At 45.8% G+C, this 14427-nt stretch overlaps 1 protein-coding gene across 3 annotated transcripts in view; it reads left to right on the forward strand.

The window, feature by feature from the left end:
- The window catches only part of maml3 (mastermind-like transcriptional coactivator 3), a 487731-nt gene that overhangs the window by 441819 nt on the left and 31485 nt on the right, over positions 1 to 14427 (forward strand). For all 3 annotated transcript variants that reach the window (XM_080194249.1, XM_080194230.1, XM_080194240.1), the window contains exon 3: positions 12130 to 12402. In XM_080194249.1, the coding sequence (XP_080050375.1) occupies positions 12130 to 12402 (273 nt within the window). The remainder of the gene's footprint in view (positions 1 to 12129; positions 12403 to 14427) is intronic.

Genomic DNA, 14427 nt, shown 5'->3' on the forward strand with positions numbered 1-14427 from the left:
TTCGGCCCATTGGGCCTGCACCAAAAATAATCCCATCCAGGCCCTATCCCTGTAAGCCCCTATACCCTGCTGGTCCCCTGACACCACAGTCAACCACCTAAGGCGCACATCTTTGGAGCGTGGGAGGTAATTGGAGCACTCAGAGGGAACCCATGCAGACATGGGGCAGAACGTGCAGACTCCACACAAGGCCAAAATTGAACCCAGGTCCTTGGCGCCGTGAGGCAGCAGTGTGCCACCATGCCACTGGATTTGTCCATCTCCATTACTTGTGAGTAGGGAAGAGAATAAAGGAACAGAATGATGATGCATTTGATAACAGCTTGTCGAGCAGAAGAGTCTTTCCCTTGACTTGACCTGTTGCGTTTGAGTAGGTACCAGTTGTATTTGTGAACCTGTTGTGTTAGTCTGTTAACCCTTGGTTTCATGTTGTTGACTATTGAAGAAAATTAATGGCTTCTCTTTGGAGGCATCTTGACTCAAAAATGTCATTTGCTCAGTGGAAGATCAGAAACAAGCTGAATCCCCCGTGACAGATTTAACAAGGCAGGTGCCGAGTTACTGACAGATGAATGTATGCTGACCAGGTGGTCTTGCTTATTCGTGGCACCTGGAATGGGGTACTAGAACCCATCCAATTCAGCCGCTTTGTAAGTGCATACCTCTGAATACAAATGTTCATTGCCTCCCCATTGGAAAAACGTCAGGAAAGAACTGCAAAAGTTGGAAATCTGGAAAAAAAAACTTACAAAATTTTGCAAATGTGCAACAGGTTCCTTTGGGAGGAAACTCGCTATCCGTACCCAGTCTGGTTTATTTTGTGACTCTGATCCCACACAGTATTGTCCAAATTGGCCTAGCAAGCCATTGAGGTATATCAAGCACTGGACTCCTAGGGATGGTCACTGGATTCTGGCCTTGCCAGTGTCACCCACACCCCGAGAAATAATATTTTAAAAAGGATTTGGAAAGGAAAATAGATGATTCATTTAATCAAATTTCCTACTGGTGCCTCCATGTTGGTAAAAGAACAAGTTAATTTACTTCTGTAGCTGTCCATCATGATAGCTTTCTTTGAGCATCCATCTCAGATAGATATTGATGAATGTTGTTCACCTTCAGTCTTTAGTCAATGTTCAGAGTTGAAATTCAATGCAGATGAATCCTGAGTAGTTTTGGGCGGGAGGTGCATTCGTTGGCCTCCTCTCAAATTCCTGCTTGCATTTAAATGCTCCCGGTTCTTTTTCGGAGTGGGTTGGAAGAAGTAGAAGGATGGCTACTGTTGAAGGCAGCTTGGGTGGCCCGTGTCCACCCAGCAGCTAGTAGCCAAGGGAGGCAGTTTTGGGAATGTTCGTAGGGAGGGAATCTGGGGCTGGGTAAACTATGATATTCCTCAGAAGGTCCAGAAGAACACTTCTGCTCCCCCTGGCTCCACAAAGAAAATTCTAGAAGGGCATGTGCTGTCGACAGACCTGCTTCAGCTTGCGGGAAAGCTGTGACCATCAGGGTTCCTATGCTGGGGGAAGTGATGGCCTCGTGGTGTTATCCAGAAACTCAGCTAATCTTCTGGGGACCCAAGTCCGAATCCCACCACAGCAGATTTGAATTCAATAAAAGAAATCTGGAATTAAAAGTCTATTGATGACCGTGAAACCATTGATGATTGTCGGAAAAACCCATCTGGTTCTTTAATTTCCTTTAGGGAAGGGAATCTGCCATGGTTACCTGGCCTGGCCTACATGTGACTCCAGGGCCACAGAAAAGTGATTGACTCTCAACTGCCTTCTGAGAACGGCTCGGGATGGGCAGTAAATGCTGGCCAGCCAGGGACACCCACATCCCACAAATAAATAAAAAGATGCAATGGAATCTTTATTTGCCTAAACCCGGGAGCCCGAACCTGCAGTCGACAGCTGCTGGACTGCCGGCAAAACCCGGAATATTAAAATCAAGAGGTCAGCCTAGTTCCATGAGAATAAGTAGCCAAATTATTAACACCCCATGAACCTGGTTTCTGCCAGAAAGCTGGAGTTAAAATGGATTTTTGTTTTACTCTACAAAACATACCTATACCCGCATATATATCTCAACTTCTACCTGGTTTCTTGTGAGCCGAACGGAGGGGAAGAATTGTTCTAAGTAGCCAAAGCAGCACAAGTGTGGTAAAATTTTCAAAATAAGTAAAAAAACCACAAAGGAGCTTGGCCGGTGTTTGCCGCTGAGAGGCCAATGTGGTTAATGTCACCTTACGCGTTTTGGTTCGTGGTTTGAGTGCCGACATGCGAGGCCGCGTCTAATGAGGTTTTGACAGCAGAGGGAGGAAGGAGTGGAGCTGGCGATGGAATGGTCCATCTCAGTCTGTAAGCGAGTGCCCCTCCTGTTGGCTGGGTTCCACAGAGATCGAGCGCTCCCAACAGGGCAGGCGTCCAGGTCTAGCTCGATTTCTCTGTGAACTGGTGCCTTGCTGCATTTACCACCCTGCTCCCCACTGCTGTCTGGACTCCCCCCCACCCCCCCTCATCCTCCCGCAGCCACTCTGGATACTGATGACGATGAGCATTTACACATCAACACCTATCCTGGGAAACCAGCTGGGTTAAAATAAAAAAGAACTGCAGAAATCCCTACCAGTAAAATGATCTGATGCCAACCTAAAGAATTTTCCCAGTGTATCAATGCATATTTTGTAAATAACTGTGAATGAATAATTCTTTCCCCCCCCCCCAACTTCACAGACAGAATTCCAATAGCCAGTTAATAAAATCCTGGCAGTCCTCACGTCGAGAAAAGCCATCACACCTGATCTTGTGTAGAGCTCTCCACTAGCCATTAGGATAAGATGATGTTGCCATGGTAATCTCATGGATTCCAAATGCACAGCTGACATAACCGATCCAGTTCCATCAGTGATGTCCCCTACGTGCAGCCGCGAGCTCGGGGGGGAGAGAGGCGAGAGAATGATTGGATTGATGATTTTCTAATTGACGACGGGGTGGTTGCCAATCATTAGCCATTTGCAGCAACTGTTCAGTTTTCAGCAGTCATGTAGCAGAGATTCGCACAACTGTAGAGAAACACAAAAGGATTCACCAGTTCCTGTCTCCGGGCTGTTTGTACCCTCTTGTTGCCGAGTGTCTCCGGCAGCATTTCAAGCACTAAAGTCCAGAGGAGGCTGTGGCCGAGTGGTATTATCGCTAGACTATTAATCCGGAAACTCAGCTAATGTTCTGGGGACCCTGGTTCGACTCTCACCACAGCAGATGGTGGAATTTAAATTCAATAAAAAGTATCTGGAATTAAGAATCTACTGATGACCATTGTCGATTGTCAGAAAAACTCATTTGGTTTACTAATGTCCTTTAGGGAAAGAAATCTGCCATCCTTACCTAGTCTGGCCTACACGTGAATCCAGAGCCACAGCAATGTGGTTGACTCTCAACTGCCCTCGGGGACAACTAGGGATGGGAATTTAAATGCTGTCGTATATCGTGACGGCTGCCTTGGTGAACGCTTACCCAGCAGAAACTGATAGCCAAGTTCCGCACTCATAAGGACAGCCTCAACCAGGACTTTAATAGGTCCTGGGGGACTTTTTCCCCAGGACCTATTCCCATAACCCCACACATTTACCTTAGCTAGTCTCCCTGACGTTGGGCGAAATTTAGCATGGCCAATCCCACCTAACCTGTATATCTTTGGACTGGGAGGAAACCGGAGCACCTGGAGGAAACCCATGCAGACATGGGGAGAATGTGCAAACTCCACACAGACAGTGACCCAAGCCGGGAATTGAACTTGGGTCCCTGGCACTGTGAGGTGGCAGTGCTAACCACTGTGCCACCATCCTGCCTGGATACAATTCTAAAGGAGGTGCAGGAGCAGAGGATCTGGATGTAAATGTGCATAAATCATTGAATCTAGCAGGACAGGTTGAGAGAACAATTAATAAACATAATATATCCTAGGCCATTGAAGTTATGTTAAACTCATATATGAAACATTGATTCAGCATCTACTGGAATATTGCTTCCACTTCCGGACACAATTGGAGAGGCTGCAAAAAAAAAGATCCATGAGAATGGTTACTGGGATGAGGAACTTCAGCTATGTAGACAGGTTGATAAAGTTGAGACTGTTTGTCTTGGAGAAGAGAAGGTTGAGAAGGGTTTGAGTTATTCAAAATCACAAGGGGTCAGATAGAAAGTAGAGAGGAAAAATAATGGTTCCCATTGGTGGACAGATCGAGAAGCAGAGAGCATCGGGTTAAGGGGGTAAAAGTGGAGACATGAGGAGAAAGTTTTTCACACAGGGTGGTTAAGGTCTGGAATGCAGTACTAGAGAGCGTGGTGGAGACGAGTTCAGTTGAGGTATTCATGAGGGATTGGATTGCCATCCGAAATGGAAGAATGTGCAGGGCTGTGTGGAGAAGGTGGGGGAGTGGCACTCTAATTGCCCCTTCAGTGAGGCAGCATAGAGATGATAGCCTGAAGAGCCTCCTTTGTTGATACAAGCAGGGCCCAGGAGAGGAGAGTGCACAAGGTGCTAAACACCTGACTCTGTGCTCTGGCAGGTTGGGCTTATTAGCTAAGTGGCCTGTTGGTCAGGATGGTTCGTGCCCAAAATAGCCAATGTGGCACATAGACCATTCTGATTGGCAGGCTATTTAGTCAATGATTGCTGTTGTTCAGAACAACAGCAATTATTGGCCAAATAAGACATGTAAGATTGCCCATTCCCTCCTTTCTTGCTTACCCTGCACACTGTTCTGTCCGAGTGTTGTCATGTGCTGTTTTCTTCACTCAGGGTTCTGAGGAATGTGGAGGAACAGAGAGATATTGGGGCTCACATTCACAGATCTCTGAAGGTAGCCACTGAAGTGGATAGAGCCATGAAGAAGGCTTATAGCATATTAGCGTTTATTAACAGGGGGTTTGAGTGTAAGAGCCATGAGGTTATGCTACAACTATGCAGGACCTTGGTGAGACCACATTTGGAATATTGTGTGCAGTTCTGGTCACCTCACTATAAGAAGGATGTGAAAGCATTGGAGAGAGTGCAGAGGAGATTTACCAGGATGCTGCCTGGTTTGGAGGGTAGGTCATATGAGGAAAGGTTGAGGGAGCTGGGGCTTTTCTCTTTAGAGCAGAGGAGGGTGAGAGGCAACTTAGTAGAGGTTTACAAGATGATGAGGAGGATAGATAGAGTGGATGTGCAGAGACTATTTCCTCGGGTGGATGTAGCTGTTGCTAGGAGGCATAATTATAAGGTTCATGGTGGGAGATATAGGAGGGATGTCCGAGGTAGATTCTTTACTCAGAGAGTGGTTGGGATGTGGAATGCACTGCCAACTGTGATAGTGGAGTCAGACACTTTAGGAACTTTCAAACAGTTATTGGATAGGCACATGGGGCACACCTGAATGATAGGGAGTGGGATAACTTGACCTTGGGTTTGGACATAGCTCGGCACAACATCGAGGGCCAAAGGGCCTATACTGTGCTATACTGTTCTATGTTCTATTTCGACTGCTAGTGTGCACAGTAAGGTTAGTGCCTGGTACTTCTACATTTAGCTCACTCCTCAAGGCCTGTCCCTTTCCAACCTTTCTTTCAAGTCCTCCCTCATGTCCATGGTGTCTGGGTATGACCTCTGGCTCTTTCCTTAATCCTGTGCCTTGATTCCCATCCCGACCTTCCCTCCCTCCCCTCTCGACCTCCTCTCCTGATCTCCCCTCCTTTCCCCACAATGATATCTGTGGCCCTGTGCTGGCTCTTCTCTTCCCAACCTCCCATCTAAGTCTTCTCTCAGTTGATAAGTGTGGATCATGGCCCTTCTTGACCTCTGCTTTGTCCTTTAGTCTTGGTTTGGCCTTGGGCCTAGCTTCTTGTGTGTGAGGATGTTGGAGTATGCATGAGAGAATGTGAATGAGTGAGTATGTGTGTGAGATCCTCCCCAAAAACCTTTCCACACACTAAGCTGGAAGAGAAGGAAAAGCCCAAGCTGAAAGGCAACTCCCATTTTCACATGAAATCCACCAGGGCCAATTCAGAAGCACCACAAGCAGTGACTGCAAGGTTGATTTTGGTTAAAGTAGCTCATTAGTTTAGCCCTGATCCCCTCCCCATTCCCTGGTGACCAGGACTCGAGGCCTAGTCTGCATTTCTCCAGCTTTGCTTCTTAAGTGTAAAGGCAAAATGATATCATTAGTTAACTCTGCTGCTTGGCACTTTTTAATGATCATTTTTATTAATCACTTTTATCACATTTATTAATCACAATTGATCGTTGTTTAAAATGCTCAATTTTTTTTATTGCTCAGCAAGTTTGTTTATGTTTTCTCCAATCGTAACTCTTTGTTAAAAATTCTTGTTTAATGTTGTGCCACACCAGAGCTCAGGCAGCTGCTGCTGCGCTTCTCGCTGAGGGGAACGAGAGGCTCTTAAGAAGTCTGATTGTGTTGTGGAGGGCTGCCAAGGGGGTTCTTCTTTGCTGCAGTAGAAATGGGAAGTGTTAAAACTGCTCAGAACATCTGGTGGCAGCTGTGCAGAGAGAAACAGAGAGATCAGTGACTCTGCCTCAGAGCGAGTGCAGGACTGGCACATTGACTCTCTCTTCACAGATACTGTCTGGCCTGCTGAGTATTTCCGGTATTTACTTTTTACATTTTAGATTTCCCACATCTGCAGTACTTTGTTCTCCTTTGTTCTCCATGCTGAGTATTTGTAGTTGTGTTTAGTTTTAATTTAAAGTGAGAAAATATTTATCACTCAATGCAAAGTGTAATTCTTTTAACAAAGTCCACTTCAGTGGATAGAAATAACACATTATTGTTGGTGAAGTGGTTAATGCTACTTTACTGGAAGGTTTTGTACTTTTCAAACTTGTAAGTAAAGCAGAGTCTTGCGCCAATAGAACATGTTCCAAAGATCAAAAACCTCCCACCAGGCGAGCGAGGTTCCCAGAATGGGAATCTCCATTGGCTTCAGGCGGGATTTTACAACTCATCCGAGCGAGGCTGTAAAATCCTGCCCTGAAAGTTCAAGCTATTCCCATTTGTACATAGGGTTGTTGTTTGCCGTGCTTGTGAGATTCAAGTCTTTTGGATGTTGCTGTCCCGAGTTTGTAAAGGGCCTGCTCCGAAGAAGTGGACCTGGTTACATAACGTGAGCGAGCAGATTGTGTGTATATGTCTGACAAAACCGTGATTGTAAAGTGCATCAGCCTGGAGCCTAAGCTTTTAGTTAGCTTTATATAGCAAGGCCTGGAGTACCAGAGTGAAGAAGTTGTGCCAAGGAAGGTGATGGCCTAGTGGTATTATCATGAGACTATTAATCCAGAAACTGAGCTAACGTTCTGGGGACCTAGGTTCAAATCTCACCATAGCAGATGATGGAATTTGAATTCAATAAAGAAAAGGTCTGGGATTAAGAATCTACTGGTGACAATGAAACCACTGTAGCTTGTCGGAAAAAAGCCATCTGGTTCAGTAATTATCCTTACCTGGTCTGGCCTACATGTGACTCCAGAGCCACAGCAATGCGGTTGACTCTCAACTGCCCTTGAAGGGCAACTAGGGACGGACAATAAATGCTGGCCAGTCACGCCCATGTCCATGAATAAATTTTATAAAGGCCTATTAAAGTATAATTTGACCACACCATGACTATGGCTCCCAATTCTGGGCATCTAGAGGATATGAGGGAGTTAAAGCGTTGGGGATTGTGTGTGCGTGTGTGGGTGTGTTGGGGGGGGGAGGCAGTGGCGGGGGGTGGGGTGGGGCAGTGGTGGTTACTCAGCAAAATAAGGGGTCTGGAAACAGGAGAAGGTCCGGGACCCATAAGTTCTCTCCCTGACCATAGTGTAACCGTTCTGTGGAAGGCCAGACTTTACAAGGTGCCGTATTCCCTAACCCCAACCCCAACCCACCTCCCGAATAAGGTTGGTTTGGATTCACCCGCCAAAAACCCAGCGGGCCCCGCAGCCACTTTACACTCATCGACTTCACCTCCAACTTAGCCCTTTCCCTGATGGCAGATGAAGCATAATAAGTTGATGATTTTTTATGTCTGTTTCCATAGCTAGCTGTTTTTCAATAAAGCCAAGGGCAGGTTAGCCATCCAGTGCCTCCACCAACCATTGGAAAGCAGGAGAGGGGGCGGGGATGAGTGAGAAGGTAGTGGGAAGGCCACGCGCTGCATTTTGGCTCCAAACACACAGGGTGGGGGCGAGGGTTGGAATCTAAGCCTATGATTCTGTGTAGTCTTTGCTGAACTTTTCAGCTTGCAATCTGTCTAGCATTTTAATTACAGAATACATTCACTCAGTGAGAATCCAGGAATTCCATCACGTGCTCTAAAAAGGCTTTCAAATAAGAAGTTTAATTTCAGTCGCATGCAGATGAGATTTGTTGTAAAAATTACTCCTCTTTATTGCGAACTGCTTCCAAACAGAAAACAATTACAGGTAGTGGCATTTGAGATTTCTGCATTTTATTTTCCACCTTTTGTTATTAGATTCTTGATTGAGAATTGATTTTGGTTTTTGTTAATAGTTTATTATTGGTGAAAATTAAGCTAAATCTATTTGAGTCAATTTTTTGATGTTTACAGGATTTTCTTTCAGACATAAAAACTTGAAAACTGCAAATATAATAACCTGTTTTACATTTTATGAGGTAATATTTTGCTTGATTGTGGAAATATATGCTTATTAGTAAAGATCATGTAAGACAGCAAATTTGCTAAAGGTGCACAAATGCTTTTGAATTCTGCATATCTGGTGAAGGAGGAACAGATTTAAGGGCAACGCAGTGGCATAGCGGTTTGCACTGCTGCCTCTCAGCGCAAGGGACTGGGTTTCAATTCCGGCCTAGGGTCACTGCCTGTGTGGAGTTTGCACATCCTCCCCATCTCTGCGTGGGTTTCCTCCGGGTGCTGTGGTTTTGGAGGGAGTGCAGAGGAGGTTTACTGGGCTGATACCGGAGTTGAGGGGGTTGAGCTATGAGGAGAGGCTGAATAAACTAGGCTTGTACTCGTTAGAGTTTAGAAGAATGAGGGGAGATCTCATTGAGGCGTATAAGATGATGAATGGGATGGATAGGATAGAGGTGGAGAGACTCTTCCCGCTCAGAAAGGACAGTAGGACTAGGGGGCACAGCCTCAAGATAAAGGGGGGGCAGTTTAGAACGGAGTTGAGGAGGAACTTCTTCACTCAAAGGGTGGTGAATCTCTGGAATTCTCTGCCCGTTGAAGTGGTGGAGGCTACCTCGCTAAATATTTTTAAGACGCGGGTTGATGGGTTTTTGATAAGAGAGGGGATTAAGGGTTATGGGGAGAGGGCGGGAAAGTGGAACTGAGCCACGACAGATCAGCCATGATCTTATTGAATGGCGGGGCAGGCTCGAAGGGCCAGATGGCCTACTCCTGCTCCTATTTCTTATGTTCTTATGTTTCCCCCTGCAGTCCAAAGATGTGCAGGTTAAGTGGATTGGCCATGCTTAATTCCCCCTAGTGTCAGGGGGATTACGTGGAGTAAATGCGTGAGGTTATGGGGATAGATGCAGGCTTGATGGGCCAAATGACCTCCTTCTGCACTGTAGCGATTCTATGGATCCAGGATTCTAAGTGGGAAAGTGTTTGCAAAAGAATGGGCTATAGATGGTCAGAAAGATGAGCGGTCATAGGATCTCTGCAAGGAGTTGCAGCTGCAAGGTTTGAAAGAGGCCCAGAACAAGTTGGATCTTATTTTGTTGTGCCTGTTCTCTCCACAGGGAGACTCTATCCCTATAGAATCATAGAATCCTACAGTGCAGAAGGTGGCCATTTGCCCTATTGGGTTCACACCGATCACAATCCTACCTAAGCCCTATCCCCATAACCCCAAGCATTCACCTTAGTTAGTCCCCCTGACAGTAAAGGGCAATTTAGCATGACCAATCCACCTGACCTGCACCTCTTTGGACTGCGGGAGGAAACCGGAGCACCCAGAGGAAGCCCACACAGACAGAGGGAGGGTGTGCAAACGGCACACAGGCAGTGACCCAAGGCCGGAATCAAACCTGGGGCCCTGGCACTGTGAGACGGCAGTAACCATTGTGCCACCGTGCCAGCACCGTGATGAGCTTGACTTTAATAAATTGGGTAAAATATGAGCTAGCAAGACAGCAGTTTTGTTAGGGGGGAAAAAAACGCAGCTAATCCTTTGAGGTTTTACAGGGAAGAGAACCTGCCTCTCTCACTGCCCTCTGAAGTGGCACAGTGACAGGTTTAGTTTGTCAAAGACTGTTGGAGCTCAACTCCCAGCACCTCCTTCCGGGGCAGTTAGGAGGATAAACAACAAAAGGAGCTTTGCCAATGTTGTCGACATCCTGAGAGTGAAAAAAAAACACACAAGCAGACAGAGAGCTGAACAACCTGCTACCTTGTTATCTGGACTCTCGAGAACATTGTGCTGGGGGGGGTGGTATTTTCACGTCTGCAGATCTGTTCTGCAGTATAAACCGTCACCCCAAGGAATGTGTGTGTATATGTGTGTGTGTGTGTGTGTGTGTATATGTGTGTGTGTGTATATGTGTGTGTGGAGGGGAGGGGGTGTTGCAAAATTAGAAGTGGTGGCATCAATATAAAAATGTTTTTTTTTTAAAACACCATTTCTTCCCCCCCTCCCCATGATAATTTGCCTGACCCTTAAAATGTTCAAAAAAAAATTAAAGTGCGACAGACTGGTATGTGATGTGTGTAAATATTAATATTAGAGACACAGTCTTTGTAAATTCATACATACAGTTGTCAAAAGTGAAGGGTGTAATTATCTTCTGAAACAAATGCCTGCCTTCTTTTGATAGAGAACTGTTCTTTGTACTGTGTGCGTTTTTTTTCTTAATGCTGTGACTCTTAAGATGTCAGCTTTTCAGTTTACTGAATAATGTCTTAATGCCTAAATGTAATAAACAAGTCAGAAAGACTGCAGCACACTGGAGGGCAGCCTATAGATCCTCGATATTGTACCAGTGGCAGGAGAGACATAACATTTTACAGTAACAAAGTCAGACAAAATTAATCTTCAATTGAGAATGCAGCAGCAAGGTGGCTAATGTGAAGTAAAGCCACTGGTTGTTTAAGAAGTTGAAATAAACTACCTCTGCTAATCCTCTGGGCTTAAAGTCCGCAAAAGTCACTTTGACCAACAGTGAAACACATGCTGACTGTGAGACACATTATATGGTTTAACTTGATTGGCCATGGAATTACAAAAGGCTGCTGTTTGTTTTAAGCTACTAATGAGCCAAGCCGGCGACATTTATTTTATATATTCAGATCTTTCCACACAGCACAGTGGTTAGCACAGCTGCCTTACAGCTCTAGGGGGAACCCGGGTTCGATTCCGGCCTTGGGTCACTGTCTGTGTGGTGTTCACACATTCTCCCCATGTCTGCATGGGTTTCCTCCGGGTGCTCCAGTTTCCTCCCACGATCCAAAGGTGTGCAGGTTAGGATAATTGACGATACTAAGTTGCTCCTCAGTGTCCCAAGATGTGTAGGTTAGATAGGTTAGCTATGGGAAATGTGTGAGGCTACGGCAGGAAAGACAGCCTGGATAAGACACTCTGTCAGAGAGTCGGTGCAGACCTGATGGGCCAAATGGCCTCTTTTGCACGGTAGGGATTATATATATATGTATGATTCAACCCTCACCACTTCCATACAGAAATACAGGGCGAAATTGTCCATTCACGCTGGTCTAAAAGCTAGAAATCCCTGCCCGACTGTCAACGGGATTTCACATTGTCCGCAATACGCCTGCTAATATTCCTGTGGCGGGCGGAATGGGAAAATTCTGGACACATTCTCTCATGTGGTGGCTCTTCCACTTTTGGCAGATTTGTCAGCAAGATAGCAAACAGAGGGTCAAACCAATCCCCTAACAAATAGCTGGGTAACATTATTTTCAGATGCCTGGTCATCCTTCCCCTTATGACAATGGAATTGTGCAGGGACAAAGTGTATAACTTAACAATTGATGGAATAAAGTTGTAAGATCTTTTCTTTGGGTTTCACCTGCAATGCTGTTTCAGCTCCTACAATATCCTGTATGTTCCTCAGTCTCTGAGACCGCTCTTTCTTCCACACAGGATCAGACTCCGGTGGGAACCTCTCGGCCGGCAGCCTCTGGACAGCCCCCTGTTCCTGTTCCTGTTCCTGGCCCCGGCACTGGAGTCCCGGTGCCTGGCTCCATGACCGGTAACCCCGGAGGCCCGAGTTACCTTGGAAACCAGCAGCAGGCGGTCATGATGAAGCAGATGTTGATGGAGAGGCAGCGAATGCATCAACTTCAGATGATAGAACAGCAGAAGCAGCAGCTATTCAGGGAGCAGAGACAACAGCAGCAGCTGTTGGCCGAGCAGGTAAAAATGTTCGCTGTGGGTAGTGGCAGGGGGTGGGTGTAATAAGTCTTCGGAGGCTGAAGTCCCTTCACCAAAATCCCTTTATTTACAAACTCTTGACAGCAGTGCACAGAGTGCTAGTAGTTAGTAGTCTATCTTTGGGGGCTGTCAGAAGGATTGACACTCCCAGTTAAGTACAAGGCAAAGACTCCCCGATTAGTCCATCCATTGGACCCTTACTCAAGGAGTTCATACTCCAATAGGCCAACCCCATGCTTGAAGCCATTACAGCAAGTGTCATGGCTGACCTCATAACCTCAAAGGACCATGGTTGTCAGGAATCCCTGAAGTATGCCCACAGCTGGTTCAGAATGGTGTTGAAAATGGCAGCAGCCGTGTGAGTTCACCCTGAGGTTGTCATCATTTTCACAAGTATGTTTCCAGCTCAGTTTTGCACCTGCAATTTATCCATTTATAAATATTCAGTGCACAGTTTTTTTTGTCTCTACCTTTGCACTACCATTTCTTTCCCATCCCAATCACAATCATACAATCCCTAATGGGCAGGAGCAGGCCATTCGGCCCATCGACCTACACCGACAACAATCCCACCCAGACCCTATCCCCTTAACCCCATACATTTACCTTGCTAATCCCCCCGACACTAAGGGGGAATTTGCCATGTCCAGTTAACCTGACCAGCACATCTTTGGACTGTGGGAGGAAACCAGAGCATCCGGAGAAACATGAAAACGCCACACACAGACAGTGACCCGAGGCCGGAATTGAACCTGGGTCCCCGGAGCTGTGAGGCAGCAGTGCTAAACACTGTGCCACCGCGCCGCCCTGCGCACAATGATGTGCTGAAATATTTTCCTGCCGACACTGGCGTATTTGTTCCCTTCCAGCTTTGCTTGGCTCCTTTCCGCTTTGTCTGATTTTCAATCCCCTTGGCTTTATGACTCTCAGCTTTACACCCACTGTCGCCTCTCTCCTATGCGCCTACACCAAGACATTCTCCATTGTGACGGGCCTGAATTTAATTATTTTCTTTTTATGCATCGTAATGCTGAGGCCCTCAGCTTTGTGTACTACACAATTGTATCACAGTGCATGTACCACCATCACAGAACATGTGGGCCTGTGAAGTATTTAAAACTCGTGCAGAATCAAAGCAAATTTCAGCCATTTACAATGTTACAGTGTAAATGGTTGAAAATAGTTAATTATTCTCCTAATTTTAATCCCCCTGCATAAATAAGGGCACTACGGTGGCATTGTGGTTAGCACTGTTGCCTCACATTGCAAAGGACCTGGGTTCGATTCCTGGCTTGGGTTACTGTCCGTGCAGAGTTTGCACATTCTCCCTGTGTCTGCGTGGGTTTTCTTCAGGTGCTCCTGTCCAAAACACATGTTGCTTAGGTGCATTGGCCATGATAAATTCTCCCTCAATGTACCCAAACAGGTGCCGGAGTGTGGCGACTAGGGGATTTTCACAGTAACTTCATTGCGGCATTAGTGTAAGTCTGTTTGTGACACTAATAAGTAAACTTTAACTCCTGTACTTACTGTGTTAAGGAGAGTTCAAATTTTCTCTTTTTCTTCCAATTCCCTATTTTCACTCCTCCTGTTTTTGGACAAATGTGAATTAATTACAGAAAGCTGGCATGAATTTGTTAAGAGTAATTCCTGTTTAACTACTTTGATTGAGTTTTTTTTAACAAAGCAATAGAGAGGGTTGTAATGACTTTAATGAGGCCCCTGATGTGTACTGAAAGAATATAAACTCCCAGATTAAAGCAATAATGACTTGTCCAATTAAGGAGTCCTGCATATGTACATAATGTGGAATGTCTGGGTTGCTGACACTCTGGATTTGTACTTTGTACGAGGAAGTACCTGCCTGAGTGTTGCTAACTATGTAAATAAATCTAAATTTGGTGAAGGGACATCTGCCTTGGAGGAGTTATTTCAAGGGTTGATGAGAGTAATACGGTTGATATAATCTACACGGGCTTCCAAAAGACATTGACGTAACAGGCTTGT

This window comes from Carcharhinus amblyrhynchos, chromosome 1 (assembly GCF_965287045.1).
Source record: "Carcharhinus amblyrhynchos chromosome 1, sCarAmb.v2.hapA, whole genome shotgun sequence".
In the NCBI taxonomy this organism is placed as follows: Eukaryota; Metazoa; Chordata; class Chondrichthyes; order Carcharhiniformes; family Carcharhinidae; genus Carcharhinus; species Carcharhinus amblyrhynchos.